Below are 13,419 nucleotides of genomic sequence, written 5' to 3'. Positions count from 1 at the left end.
CCCAGAGGCAATTATGTGGAATCAACTTATTCTTCGTCTAACAGAAAGAAATTGAAGTGACACCGGTCACTGACTAAAGAGTCCCACGACAGCAGACCTCAGGGACAGCACTGGACGACATCTCAGAACTCACAGGTGTTGGGAATCTCTGCTCAGGCCCCACTCCTCCCATTCCACCGAGGGTCTGCTCTTCCCCTGGAGATGCTCAAGACCACACCTACAGGGTATTTAAGACACGGTCCCTAGACCTGCCATTTCTTCCCCCAAGAATCACCCAGGGGTACTTTGCTCAGTAAACCTGGATTCTTAATTCGGCCTGATCTGATTTATTGCATCGGCAGAGAAAGTCAATATCGGGGTATGGAAGCCTTTCAACAGGAGATGCTGCCCCTGAGGAGGCTCTCTCATGGACCCCAAGGCCTCATCTCTATCAGCAGGGGGAGGGTAGCGTGATGAAGAGTGCAGAGAGGCTTTGAAAGTGCCTTGCCTGTTGCAGCTCAGGAGGAAGCAGCTGTCAATCCAGGTTCTTGTGCAAGGTACACACCTAAGAAGCAAACAAACCCTGGGGTACAGATGAACCCAGAGCACTAGGCCCAAGTCACCCCACTCCTCTCTCTAATGTAGGGACCAGCTTTGGGGAAAACCTGGAAAGATAAAGAATACTGGCTAAAGTACTTCCCGCTCCTCAAGCCCCCGGTACACACACACATATGGATCAGGCTCTTAATTCTCCTCTTCTTCAAGTAAGTCCTGATTATACATTTAGTCCCTTCTTCCTAGGCACAGATGGTGGAAGCAGAGAAGACAGGACATATGCACTGACTGTTTCCTGGCATCTCTTTGTGGACAGTGACCATTTTTAGCAGCTACCACACCCCATGATTACTCTTCCAGAGGAGCTTTCGAATGATTTGGGGTATGTCTTCTCCTGCCTCTCCCCAATCCTTAGAACAAGGTTCTTAAGCCAGGTCACAGCAGTCAGTCTTAGGGCTTAACATGATAATGTAGTGGGCCAGGTCACAGCAGTCAGTCTTAGGGCTTAACATGTTAATGTAGTGGGAACTATTCCCTTACTGCTGTCCACAGAGAGGGGGATGATCACCAGATGGACTCTTCTATCCTTTGGGTGATGTCCTTGGGAAAGAACTAAGGAGGAAAAGACATTTACTTCTACTCCTTTGTTTACTGTTCCTAGGAAATAACTGTTTATCCATTTGGGGAGGAGGGGGTATGGAAAGCCTGATTTTAAATGGATTGTGTCAAGTATCAACAGTCACTATCTACTCACAATACACCTTACCTAAATTCTCCTTCTCTAATCTCCCCAACTTGTACTGAGCAAACCATCGACCAGGATAGCTCTCTCTTCCCACCAGGGAGACAGATACGTTTTTTATTTTCATCCCTATTATTTTGGAAATAGAAGGCCCTGATAATATTCTTCAGACTATCTTTGCCAATAATAACCATACTAACTTCAATCATTCAGCTCCTTGCATTTGTTTTAAACATTGTATATGTTTATTTTATTTACTATTGTGTATCTGATACGGGGGCAGCGCACATTTCACGGTGAGCATATGGAAGTCAAAGAACAATTTTGTGGAGATGGTTCTCTCCTTCCCCTTTCATGTGGGTCCCAGGAATCGAACTTGGGCTGTCAGGATTGCAAGGTAGGTACTTCCCCTGCTAAGCCATCACACCAGCCTCGTATCTGTTCTCAATTAGTTAAGATTGGGAGAGGAAAGTCGATTAATTAGTCTCAACTAGAATTAGGGAAATTAGTAGCTTTCAAAAGGGATTTAAAGTCTAGTCTGTAATTACTATACTCCCTTCATGTTTCTAATATGTACCTTAATTTACCTCTACCTTTGTTAAACTATCAGCACACACACACACATGCACAGCCACCTCTCCCTGAATACCAAAGACCCCGAGGTAGGGAAAATGATGTGTCCCTCTCTCAAAGGGGTCCAAATCCTAATTTCCAGGACATGTGAATATATTATAGTGCATGATAAAAGCGATCTTAATCATATATGATTAAAGATCTTGAGATAGATTATATTGGATTAGCTAGGGGAGCTCAGTGTATTTACAACGTCCTTAGAAATTAAAGAGAAAGATTTACAGATGCTACATTGCTGGCTTTGAAGCTGAAACAAGGGCCCCAAAGCTCAGAAATTCAGGCAGTCTTTAAAAGCTGGAAAGTGTAAAAACCTGGGTCCTCTTATTTATTCTTCTAACGTCTTTTGAGACAGTGCCATGCTATGCCACCCACACAGGCCTAGGACTCCACATCTTCTCTCCTAAGCCTCACAGTTGTTAGCATTACAGTGTTGGAATTACAGCTATGAGCCTCCATGCCCAGCTTTCAGGGGTCCTTCTAGAGAGCCTCTAAAAGAAATGTAGCCCTTCCAACTCCATTATTTTAGGCAGGGAAGCCTAGTTTGGGCTTCTAATCTTCAAAACTATATGATAATCAAGTTACATTGTTTTAAACTACCTATTTGTGTTCATTTGTTATGGTGGCCTTTGGATGTAGGGGTATAATTTGTACCCTAAGGCAGAATGACTGTTACAAGTGACTAAAAGTGTAAAGGGGGCTTTGGAATTGGGCAATGGGTAGAGAGTAGAAGAATTTTGAGAGATGGGATAGAAAGGACCTCAACTACTTTAGACAGACTGATAATAGAAATGGATATTAATTATTCTGCAGGAGAAGACCTATAAAGATACAGAATACATGACAAAGTAATCATATATTTCTTAGAAAATACCTAAATTGTTGGGAACACACTATTCATGCAAATATGGACATTAGAGGCGCTTGGGAGGGTACTCAGATGGAAAGATGAAACATGTTATTGGCAATTAAAGGGAAGTGTGTCCTTGCTTTGAGCATCTGGAACACACCATGATTTAGCCCCATTTGGGACTTTGACTTCCAAAACTGTAAGATAATAATAATCTGTGATATCTGAAGTCACAGAATTTATGTTAATTTGAGATAGCAGTAATATGAAATCAGTGCAGGACACTGACCTAGAGCTCAGACAATGAAACCATCCACCTATTCTCTTCACCTGCCGTGGGGACAACGTGACAGGAACACGGTGAATGAATAGGGTTTGGCAGTAGGAACATGTGGGCTGAAATGCTGCTTGTGGCACTGGATTCATTAATGAACTCAACAAGTTTTTCTTAAGCGTTGGTGTGTGGGGGCCTTTTACTTGACACTGAGAGTATAAAAGTGAGCAAAACACTTAGATCAGCTGTGTTATGTTAGGAAGTCACTGCCTTTGGACAAGCCTCTGTTTCCTTCTCTGAAACATGGGAATGACAATGTACTTCTCTCTTAAAGCTGTGTAAGGACTGGGGAGGAAGCTCAGTTGGTAAAGTGCTTGTTTTACGTGCACAAAGACATAAGTTTGATCCCCAGACCGATGTTTTTAAAAAGAGTCAAGCATGGCGTTGCATGCTTATAATCCTCACACCGAGGAGGCAGAGACATATTGATCCTTAGAACTTGCTGGCCAGTGAGAGACTGTGTCTCTAAATAAAGGTGGAAAGCACCTGAGGAATGACACGTGAGGTTGTCCTCTGACCTCCACATGCACAAACACACACACACACACACACACACACACACACACACACACACACACACACAGAGTCAAAGACCCTCCTACTAATACATTCACTGGGAAAATCTCCCTAGGGCTGTTTCTGTGGTTTAGGGTTGTTGAGGCTTGTTGTTTATTTCGTTTTGTTTTCTAAGAAGAGGGCTGGGAATACATTCAGTTGGCAGAGCAGGTGCTGACTTCTATATCTAGTCCTGGGAGGAAGTAGGGACCAGCCCTCCTAGTAGACTTTAGCTAAAAAAGGGAAATTCTGTACCCTGTAGCTCATCATCAAACTTACAGACTCAAATGGGTCTTCCTCAGAATTGTTTACACACCTAGTGATCTTCTTCCTCTCCCCCAAATCTAGACTCTCTTCATGCAGGTTGGTGAATGAGCATCTACTCTAAGTTGCTCACACTTTCAGTGGCTTTAGGGTATTCATCTGACTCCAGGTGATTATGGGAACAGACATGGGAGAGATATGTTCTTAAGCAAAAGTTATCTACATTGTAGAGTAAAACACAAAAATACAGAAGAGAAGGCCTAGAGAATATCACTTCATTACTTAGTTTTAGCCTAGCATGTCATGTGAACAACAATTCTGGACACAGGATAGGCTTTCATTGGACATAAACTCTATCTGTTGAATTTTCTTGAATTGTCAATATTGACCTTGCTTGTTTAGATTTTTGTCTACAAAGCAACCCTCACTCATTTTTAAGTCTTTTTGTTTTTTTTTTTTTAAACATGTGATGAAACTTGTGATCTATAGACTGAGGGTTTGGGATACAGCAGGTAAGAGATTCGACTCTAGTAATAACAAACTTCTCATTATCTCTTTTCTCTTGTGGACCCAAATCTGGCCACCCAAAGCTACTTCTTCATACCTCAAATTTCAGTGGTTATACCTCTTGGGTGTATCTTCTACAAAGCTCTCAATTTCCTGTTTAAACAGGAACCCAAACATTCCTTTTTCTGGATTTCCTTTGGTAAAATCACCTCTAGTACTGACTCCTTCCATCCTTTTCTGGTCCTCTCCCTAGAAGGCAGACAAGACTGATGCTGAGGCAATGCATGGCTTCAGAAGGTAGGTGAGGGTAGAGCAGCATCTATCCCGGCTTCCCACCCTTTTGTTGATTGACAGCAATGAGACTTCAAGGGTCCAGGCTGAGAAAGTCCCTTCTACAACCCACATGCTCATTTCCAGCTCTCAGAAGCCTGGTGACCCTTCCCTAGAGACCCCTGGTCTACAGCCAATGTTTGACCTGAATATGTTTCTCCAGATTAGGCAGTGACCTTCTCAACTGCAAAGCTGACCGCTTCTGGGAAGATGAATTTTTTAAGTTCCTTTGGCTGACTGTCTCCAAAAATTCTTGCCATAAAAGTCCCTTGCTATCACCAAGGCAGGCTTTAGTTTGTAGCTTGCCAGTGTGAGTGAGGTCGAGGGCAAGACTCTCTGGAACTACTATGCTTAAAGCCATTCCAAATTGTCATGATAATTCTGCAGTAAACCTGTCAGAAGCAGACCATCCTTGTTCAAGTGCCTTCCAAATAGTAGTTCCCAGACCCCTAATCTAAACAATCCTAGTAATCTTCCTCAGAGAAGGAAGTGAAGACTCCACCCTCCATTTCCCCTTCCCCACCAAGCTCTCAAACAACAGCCTGTTGTCTCTAGTCTTTGAGCTGAGTCAAGTGGGAAAAGCGGTGAAATTCTCCATTTCTTAGGCTCTTCACAACACTAGGATCTCCCAAGCAGAAACCTGACTCTGGCTGTTGATAAAGGGCTTTTAAAAAGTCAACAAAACCAGCAAAAGTGCATTGCAAGAATCAGTAGAGTATTTCAGAAATCCTGTTTCATGCTGCTGCTGCTGCTTTTTTTTTGAGATTGGATCTTGCTATATATACTTTGGCCTGAAACTCAGTATATAGACCAGGCCAGCCTTGAACTCCTGACACAGCCTCCTGAATGCTGTCATTACATGTGTGTATCATCACAGCTGGATCCACAAAACTATTGAACAAAAGAATAAAATGTATGATTTTCTTTTTTCCAAAACACAGTCAAAAGTTGTCAGGAGGAAGTCCCTCAGGGACCATACTCTATTGCTCCAATGTAGTCAACACATTAAATGGATCAATGATAACCAGAGAAACTATAATGAGGTTCTATTTCTTGCCCAGCATTAGCCTGTGTCTTTGCATCTGTGGGATCTGAAGAAAACAGCAACCCTGGGAAACCATTATTGATGTCCATCTCTCCTCACTGTGTGTATCCCCAAAATGTGTGTCAAGAAGCACACATGAGTGCATATGAGGTTGGGTGATTTTTGAAGACTTAGAGTCTCCATTTTGAGGCCACTGAGAAGGAAGGAGTTCTTTCAGTGCATGTCAGGGTTCCAACTCTGGTATAAAGGAAATGTACAGAAAACACATAGAACTACCACAGAAGCTATTTACTATACAAAAAAAATTTCACAACACCAAGACATTCTCAACTCCAACCTTTAACCTACACAGTCAATAAAAATGGAAGATGCAGAGTGTCCCTCTAAGTAGGAGATGAAGAAAGGACACATAGACAGAGGCAGCAAAGCTTCCTGTCTTCTCCTGGGTTAATCCTTCTTCCCCTGTCACCTTGACACCATCCTGCAGGCCAGGCCAGAACAAGCACATCTGTGTGTATCACAGGCTACATAGAGAACTCCACCAAGCATAAGGGGCTTCAAGCCCCCAGACAATGAAATTGCATCTTCCAAGGGTTCGCTTTCCCCAGCTAAAGATCACTCCACAGAGCTCTTTTCCTGGACTGTCAAATGGAAGGTGACAGTGGAGGACACAGAGAGGAGCTGCCCCACTCACAAGATCCCTGAACTCATTTTTCTTTTACCCTAATAAGGACATGTACACACCTACCAGGACCGGCATTGCCATGGCAACAGCTGAAGGCCAGGGTGAGCAGGTTAGTGGAACAGCATGCTTTCTAAATTCTCTCCCAAGGGCCTGAGGCTGCACTCACTCCTGAGACGTAAAAGATGTTGACAGTGTTCCTAAATGGACTCCAAAAGAACTTACAGGACATAGTTTCCTTGGGAGGACTAGTTAAAGATGGAGTCTTTCCTTGAGGATTTAGCACGGTCAGAAAGGCAAAAATCTATAAAATGAATAAGAGCATGGATCCCCCTATAAAACTAGGACACATAACCATGTCCACTTCCCACAGCGTAAGAGATGTGACAAATCAGGACAAAAGCAATCCTACAAGGAAATAGACAAGCAGTTAAATAAAATCTCAGTAGCACAGCCTCCCTGAAGAGTCTACTCAGAGAAACTCTGAATTTTGAAGGTAAAGAAAGGATAGATTCATCTCTTTTATGAGAAATCACAAAATGTCTGTTTATTACTAAATGTTTTTCTTTGGACTCTTTACTATGTGAGTACTATGTCATTTAATTCTAATGACTTCATAAGGAAGACACTACTCTTATGTTCATTTTACTGAAAAAGAAACTGAGCATAGAAAGGTCCTGGGGATATACAGCAACTGAGTGGCCCAGAAAGAAAAAAAATCCAAGGAATGTTGCTCTGAGTCTGGAGCTTGAGTGTTTAGCAATTATCTCTGGGGTCTGGGAAAATCCCCTGCTTCCCACAAGAATCATAAACAAATAGCTTCCTCACAGTTTCCGAGCCTCTAAACATACTAGGTGGCATCAGAAATATTTACTCTAGCCCAGTTCATTTTTGCTGTTATTGATTTGTGATTTTGGTACTGGGGATTGAGACCAGGACTTCCCACATGACAGGTAAATGCTCTAGAACTGAGTTACAGTCTAGTGCTCTTTTCACTTTGCATTTTGAGACTGTCTCATTAAGTTGTCCAGGTTGGCTTTGAACTTGCAATCCCCCTGGGGCAGCCCCTTGAGTAGGGCAGGTTGCAGACCTGAATCACCAAAGCCCCTTCTAGACCAGTTCCTAAAATTTAGGGTGCATTGAGAACACATGGAGGGCTCGTCTAAACACTCTGCCTTCCTAACAAATTCCTGGATGTTGTTGGTACTCTACCCCAGGAACTACACTTTGAGAACCACTGTCTAGTACCCTGAGTTATCTAGCTAAGCCTAGGTGCCTTAGAGCCTATCCCACCCAATTAATCTTTACTGTTTAGTCCCAGGTCCCCTGGGGCCTTGCTTCACAGGCTATAATGTTATCTTTGGCAGTGCTGTGTGCCTTGGAATTCCCCGAGCTCTTTTGATAAATAGAGAGAACAGTTATTATCCCTGTTATCCCTGGGGGATGGACTCCAGGACCATCACAGACACCCAAATCAGTTGATATTCAGATCACATATAAAATGGTGCAGTGATTGCCTGTTATATCACAATCCTCCTGTGTACTTTATATCATCTCCAGATGAGTGGTAACGCCTAATACAATGAAAATACTATGCACATTTTTACCTTGTACTACTTAGGAAAGAGTGACAAGAAAAGAAAATGCCTGTGTGTGTCTGGTACAGATGCATCTTTACCACATAGTTTCTATTTGTGGTTGCTTGACTCCATGGATGAAGAACTTGAAGATTCAGTTGGGTTTCCCACTCTAAAATATTGTTACTGTTGTTTAGTGGGTTGTCTTTGTTTTGTTTGAAATGGATTTTTTTTTTTTTTTTTTAGAGAAAGAGTCTCCCATGTAGATTATGTTGGTCTCAACTTGAGATACCGCTGCATCAGGCTCCCCTGCACTGTCACATCCAGTCTGCACATCTGGCAGGTCTTCAGATTCTATGAACTGTGTAAAGAGGAGCCTTGAAGAACCAACAGGCAAGGGCGGCCTGATCCACTGCAGACAGCCAAACCAGTCTCCTGGCAAGCAGGGACCATCTTTTCTAGAATCTCTTGGGATTTCCTCTGGGAATTAATCACAAGAGACTATTCATTAAGACTTTTTCAGGGCATTCACCTAGACAAAGTTAAAAGGTTGTAACACCTGTCCATGTCTGGCCCTTTAATACCCCTCTCTCTAAAACACATTCCTCCATCCTTGCAGGGGCTGTGACTATATTTTGTGCATTCGCTGCTTAGCTAATTTTCTCTGTGCTCAGTCTCATGGGAAGCTGGAGGGAAATAAGGAGGCATGTGATCCAGTTCTGCTTACACAAAAGGCAAGGCTGGAGAACAGGGGCCAGTAATCAGAATTAACCAATTTAATGCCTGACTTGTTTATCCCATAGAGAACATCACCTATGACGCCTCCATTGATCCCTTCAGAATATAGCTTCTTTATCCTAGGCTTCTACAGACTGTGAAATTAAATGAACACCTTACCAACAAAGCAGAAGACTTAAAAGGGAAAGCAACTCCAAGAAGCACACACATGAATAAGGAGCAGGGCACAGCAGGTCCAGGTTCCTTTATGCCTGTGGTCACAGCCACTGCCGGTGTTGGTGTGAAAAGAGCAGTTAGTGGCAAGGCACAAGAAGAGCTCAGACACATGTGTAAGGGGCAAGAAGCACAAGAAACAAACCTTCTAGAAGCAACCGCACCTTCACCATGAAGCACTAAGAATGATGCAATCAGCAAAAAGCGGGATATGTTTAAGATTGAAAACCAACTTTGAAGAAGCATTTTCCTTTTCTTCAGGGAACAATGAATAAACCCTCCTCACCCCACATCCAGGAGGATGACTGGACTGTATAGATGTGTGAATGACCCACATAACCTCAAAGGACCTGTATCTGGGCCTACAAATGAAGACTATTGAATTCTAACCAAGAAGTCGGAAGTCAAAGCCAGATAGTAGATTACACAGCGCATAAGTATTTTCCCCCAAAAAACGGGTAAATAGACTACTGGGGCATTGATGCTACATGTCAACTACTGTGTTCAGCCCTTCTTTTTCTTTTCATTCTCATGACAAGTCAATAACAAAGGCGTTATTATGCTCAACTTAGAGAAAGAACAAATTAAAAGATAAGCATTTAAGAACTTTGTTTATGTGCATTCAGTAAGTAAGCTTGGCATTGGAATTCAGCTCAGCTCTCACTCTAAATTATAATCTTAATCTTTATACCATTCCTCTCCAAACAACAAAAAACACACTTTGAGTTCTAGTGCCCAAAAGTACAAAGGACAGGGCACAAGGCAGAGGAGAACCCTTTTAACTTCATGTAATTGGTGTGGGGGCATTTTGTACATTTTGTAAAGCATGGTTAGGTCACCACGGAGTAATTGGAAAATGTGAGCTCTACCCAGTCCATGAGGGCTATGAGTCATGTGTCAGCAGCCAGCAAGGAAGCAGAGCCATGGAAACTCATCATCTGTCTCCATCAAAAATATGGATCATGGATAGTTGGGCTCGATGATCTCCAGGCTCCACCCCTTCCTAAGAAGCTTTTGGCAGTGGATAGATGATAGAAGAGAGAGAAAAGAATTTTTTGAGGATGTGGCAACTGGTAGGTTTCCCGTTCTCCAGTGCATGGCCCTACACACATGCACATATGGGCGGCACTAACTGGCTATCAAAGCAAATGACATGAAGTTAGGAGAGGATATGTTGGGGAGATATGAGGAAAGTCGGAAGGGGTAAATGGGGATTAGATACAATCATATTTCATTGTATACTTGTATGAAATGCTCAAAAGTAAAAAATTAAGAAAAATAACATTATGCATTAGGAACTTATATTCCCAACATCCTTTTGAATCTGAAGGAGAAACCTGGGTCCCAAACAGGAAATAATCCACAAATGTTCCCATTTTACATGTGTCTAGATATTTACACCAGCCAATGTCATTCATGAGAAGATATATGTAAAGCTAGTTCCCAGCTCACCAAACTAACCTATGTTTCCATGACAATAAGACTAACGCCAAAGGAAGGGAGGGTGACCAGACCTGACTTCATGTGTAACCTTGAGTAGCTCTGACATGTCTAGGTGTCTCTTCACCCTACAGCATTTAGCATTCTGAGAACACACTCCTCCCTCCCTTGTTCATTGGCACTGAGGTTGCCGATTTGTTCAACGGACTCTTTCATGTTCTTATCCTTGCCATCTGGCAATATTAGCTGTCTAATAAGTTGCTTCAACTTGTGCGTTTTTGGCAAATCGTACTTTTAGTTGACTTGTGAAAACACTCATAAATAGCAAATGCTGCTTGATTAGAATAAATGAAAGTCCTTAGAGTTGCCAGCAAAAAAATAGGCCTTAACTGCACATGCTATTCAGCCTAATCATTTGAAAGGCATCTGGCTATTTTTAGAAAGAAGTCCTCACGTATACCTTCTTATGTCATCTGTTTTATATACGTGCATGTGTTCATTTTAATCTGGGTGGATTCTTACAAGGCAGCATGCTTTGCAGCCATGTTATATACACAAGTTATATACAGAAGCTGTGTGAATGTGGGTTCATTCCTGAACTTCTGTTTCTTCAGTCTTTAAAATGAAAATAGGTGTAATAAGTTCTTGGTGACCTATTTTCAACTCTTGAAGAACTCCAAGCACAAAGTCAGAACAATCATGTATGTACACAGAGACTGTGTTTGTATGGAAGAAAAGCATCAAAAAGGAGCTGTCTCTTACAAAACCAGGCCATTTGACCAATTTCCAGAACCCAAACAAGAAGAGAGAGATCCTGACTCTTTACCTGGTGTTGCACTGGATACTGTTGGCCACTGCTGATCAGGCCCTCCTGGACCAGCCCGTAGAATGCCGGCCTCTTCCAGATGCACAGAGCTGAGTAAACACACAGACCCAGATAACAGTTAGACCATAAAAGCTTTTCCAACTCTCCTCCCACCCTCAGAAATTGCCTCCATTATGAAGGGAGGGCGGCAGCTAACACTCCCTGCTCATGCTTAAACTGCAACCATTACTGCTGAGCAGTCACCTTGTAAAAGTGCAAAACCATTGCTGACTTACTGCCTGCTGCGCCACAGTGATAATAACGCGTTCTGTCTTTACGGCAGTTTTGGTTTTCATTAATGCCTTGTGGTGCCCACTAAATCTAACAAAAGACCCACAAGAGGACAAATGCCATTTTAACATCTCAGTGATGACGAGGGAAGCTTCTTCTCCAAACTCCCAACCCTCTCTCAGGTTAAACACAACAATATTGTCAGCAGTAATATCAGTTTGGATACCCAACTCATCCCTGGGAGGGTGGGTGTGCATGCACGGCTGAGAATTGAACACTAGGCCTCATACATGCTTGCTAAGGTCTCTATCACTGAGTTATGTCCCCAGCCCTTCCTAATTTAAACAGCATGTCACTAAGAGGACTGGCTTGAAGCTGGCTTTGAAAGTTGCTGTTTTTCTCTGTCTCCCAAGTAGTTGGAGTTATAGGCATGTGCTACCATACCCTGCTCAACTATTTTGTTAGTTTTTCTGAAAGAAAAGTTTATTTGATATACTACAAGGAACAGAAGGATGGACAGACAGTAACAAAAGTATTGCCTGCTATCAGCCCTGATTAATTCTTAGCATTACTTCTGTTTTATTTTTTCTGTATTGTTTTATGAATAGGTGGTCTATCCAACATATCCTAGGACAAGAGAAACCAAATCACAGTAATTTATAGATCCTCATTCAGAAGAGATTAATTCAGCACAAAACACTGCTGGGACATCATCTCAGAGACTCACAGAGGCTAGCAGAGAGAAAACAAACTATCCAGGGGCAGAAAGAATACTGTGTCTATTTATGTATGTCTATAGCTAGTGTACATCAGAGCTTCAAATATATCCAGATAGAGGAAGAAGGAAATTGGGATCCCAGCTCAGTAAACTGGGAACATTCTCCAAAGTTGGAGGACACTTTTAAATCAGACATTTGCTTGTCCTCAGATTAAATTACTAAAACCTCAGTGACTGACTGAAGGAGTCACTTGAGACAGAGGATCACAAGTCGAACAGGAAAGGGGATCTATGCGCCCAGCAGTCCCTTGCTCTTTCACTCCAAACACACTGGGTAGAAATCCACTAAGCTGTGACCTAACACCAGTATCCTTCATTTCCAACCTAGAATTTTCTAATTGTTTTTGCAAATATTTATGTCCTTTGGGAGTTTTTGGATCTACCCGAAAATTATATAGACATAAAGATGTAACTTCCCTGCAACCGGTTCAGCTCAAAGCAGATTTAAAAAGTAAAATAAGAGTGATAAGATGCCTCCCGAGGTTAGACACACCAAGAAGCCAATGCACTGTGAGAAGGAGGCATTCTTTAAGCTCACAGCTCTGATACATGTTCAACGCACTATGAAGTGAAAAAGATGCAACGTCTTAGTTTCAAATTGTATTTCCTTTCTTATCTACTTAAATCTCTTAATATAGTAACTGCAACCCGAACAAGAGCAAATTTGGTCATCTGTTTATGGAACAACAAAGTGGTAATTCCGTTAATATTTTATTTTAAACACAATTTTTAAAAAGCTGCACCTCAGCCAGGTGGTGGTGGTGCATGCCTTTAATCTCAGAACTCAGGAGGCAGAAGCAGGTGGATCTCTGTGAGTTCAAGGCCAGCCTGGTCTACAGAGTGAGTTCCAGGCCAAAACCCTTTCTCCAGAAAAAAAAAAAGCTGCACCTCACAGCTTTGGTATCTTTCAAGCAAAACACTAATTCAATTGCAATGATAAAAGCTGATACTGTAAAAAGAGCTTAATTTACCTAATGCCCAGCTCCACAAACATCTCAGCTACAGAAAAAAAGCACAGCTCAACTCTAATAAATACAAACAACTCCTCTGATGCCTCATAGGAGAGCATCTGTATGAGTGTCTCTAGCTTAAAATCATGACTGT

At 42.2% G+C, this 13,419-nt stretch overlaps 1 protein-coding gene across 13 annotated transcripts in view; it reads right to left on the bottom strand.

Moving 5' to 3' along the window:
• LOC128112710 (protocadherin alpha-C2) overlaps positions 1-13,419 on the bottom strand; it is a 246,646-nt gene that overhangs the window by 21,338 nt on the left and 211,889 nt on the right. For all 13 annotated transcript variants that reach the window (XM_052741957.1, XM_052741958.1, XM_052741961.1 and 10 more), the window contains exon 3: positions 11,268-11,356. In XM_052741957.1, coding sequence (XP_052597917.1) covers positions 11,268-11,356 — 89 coding nt within the window. The remainder of the gene's footprint in view (positions 1-11,267; positions 11,357-13,419) is intronic.

This window comes from Peromyscus californicus, unplaced genomic scaffold, assembly GCF_007827085.1.
Source record: "Peromyscus californicus insignis strain IS unplaced genomic scaffold, ASM782708v3 Scaffold_17__1_contigs__length_78620276, whole genome shotgun sequence".
Taxonomy (NCBI): domain Eukaryota; kingdom Metazoa; phylum Chordata; class Mammalia; order Rodentia; family Cricetidae; genus Peromyscus; species Peromyscus californicus.
The sequence above is the reverse complement of the archived record's forward strand: the minus strand, read 5'-3'. Positions and strand labels throughout refer to the sequence as shown.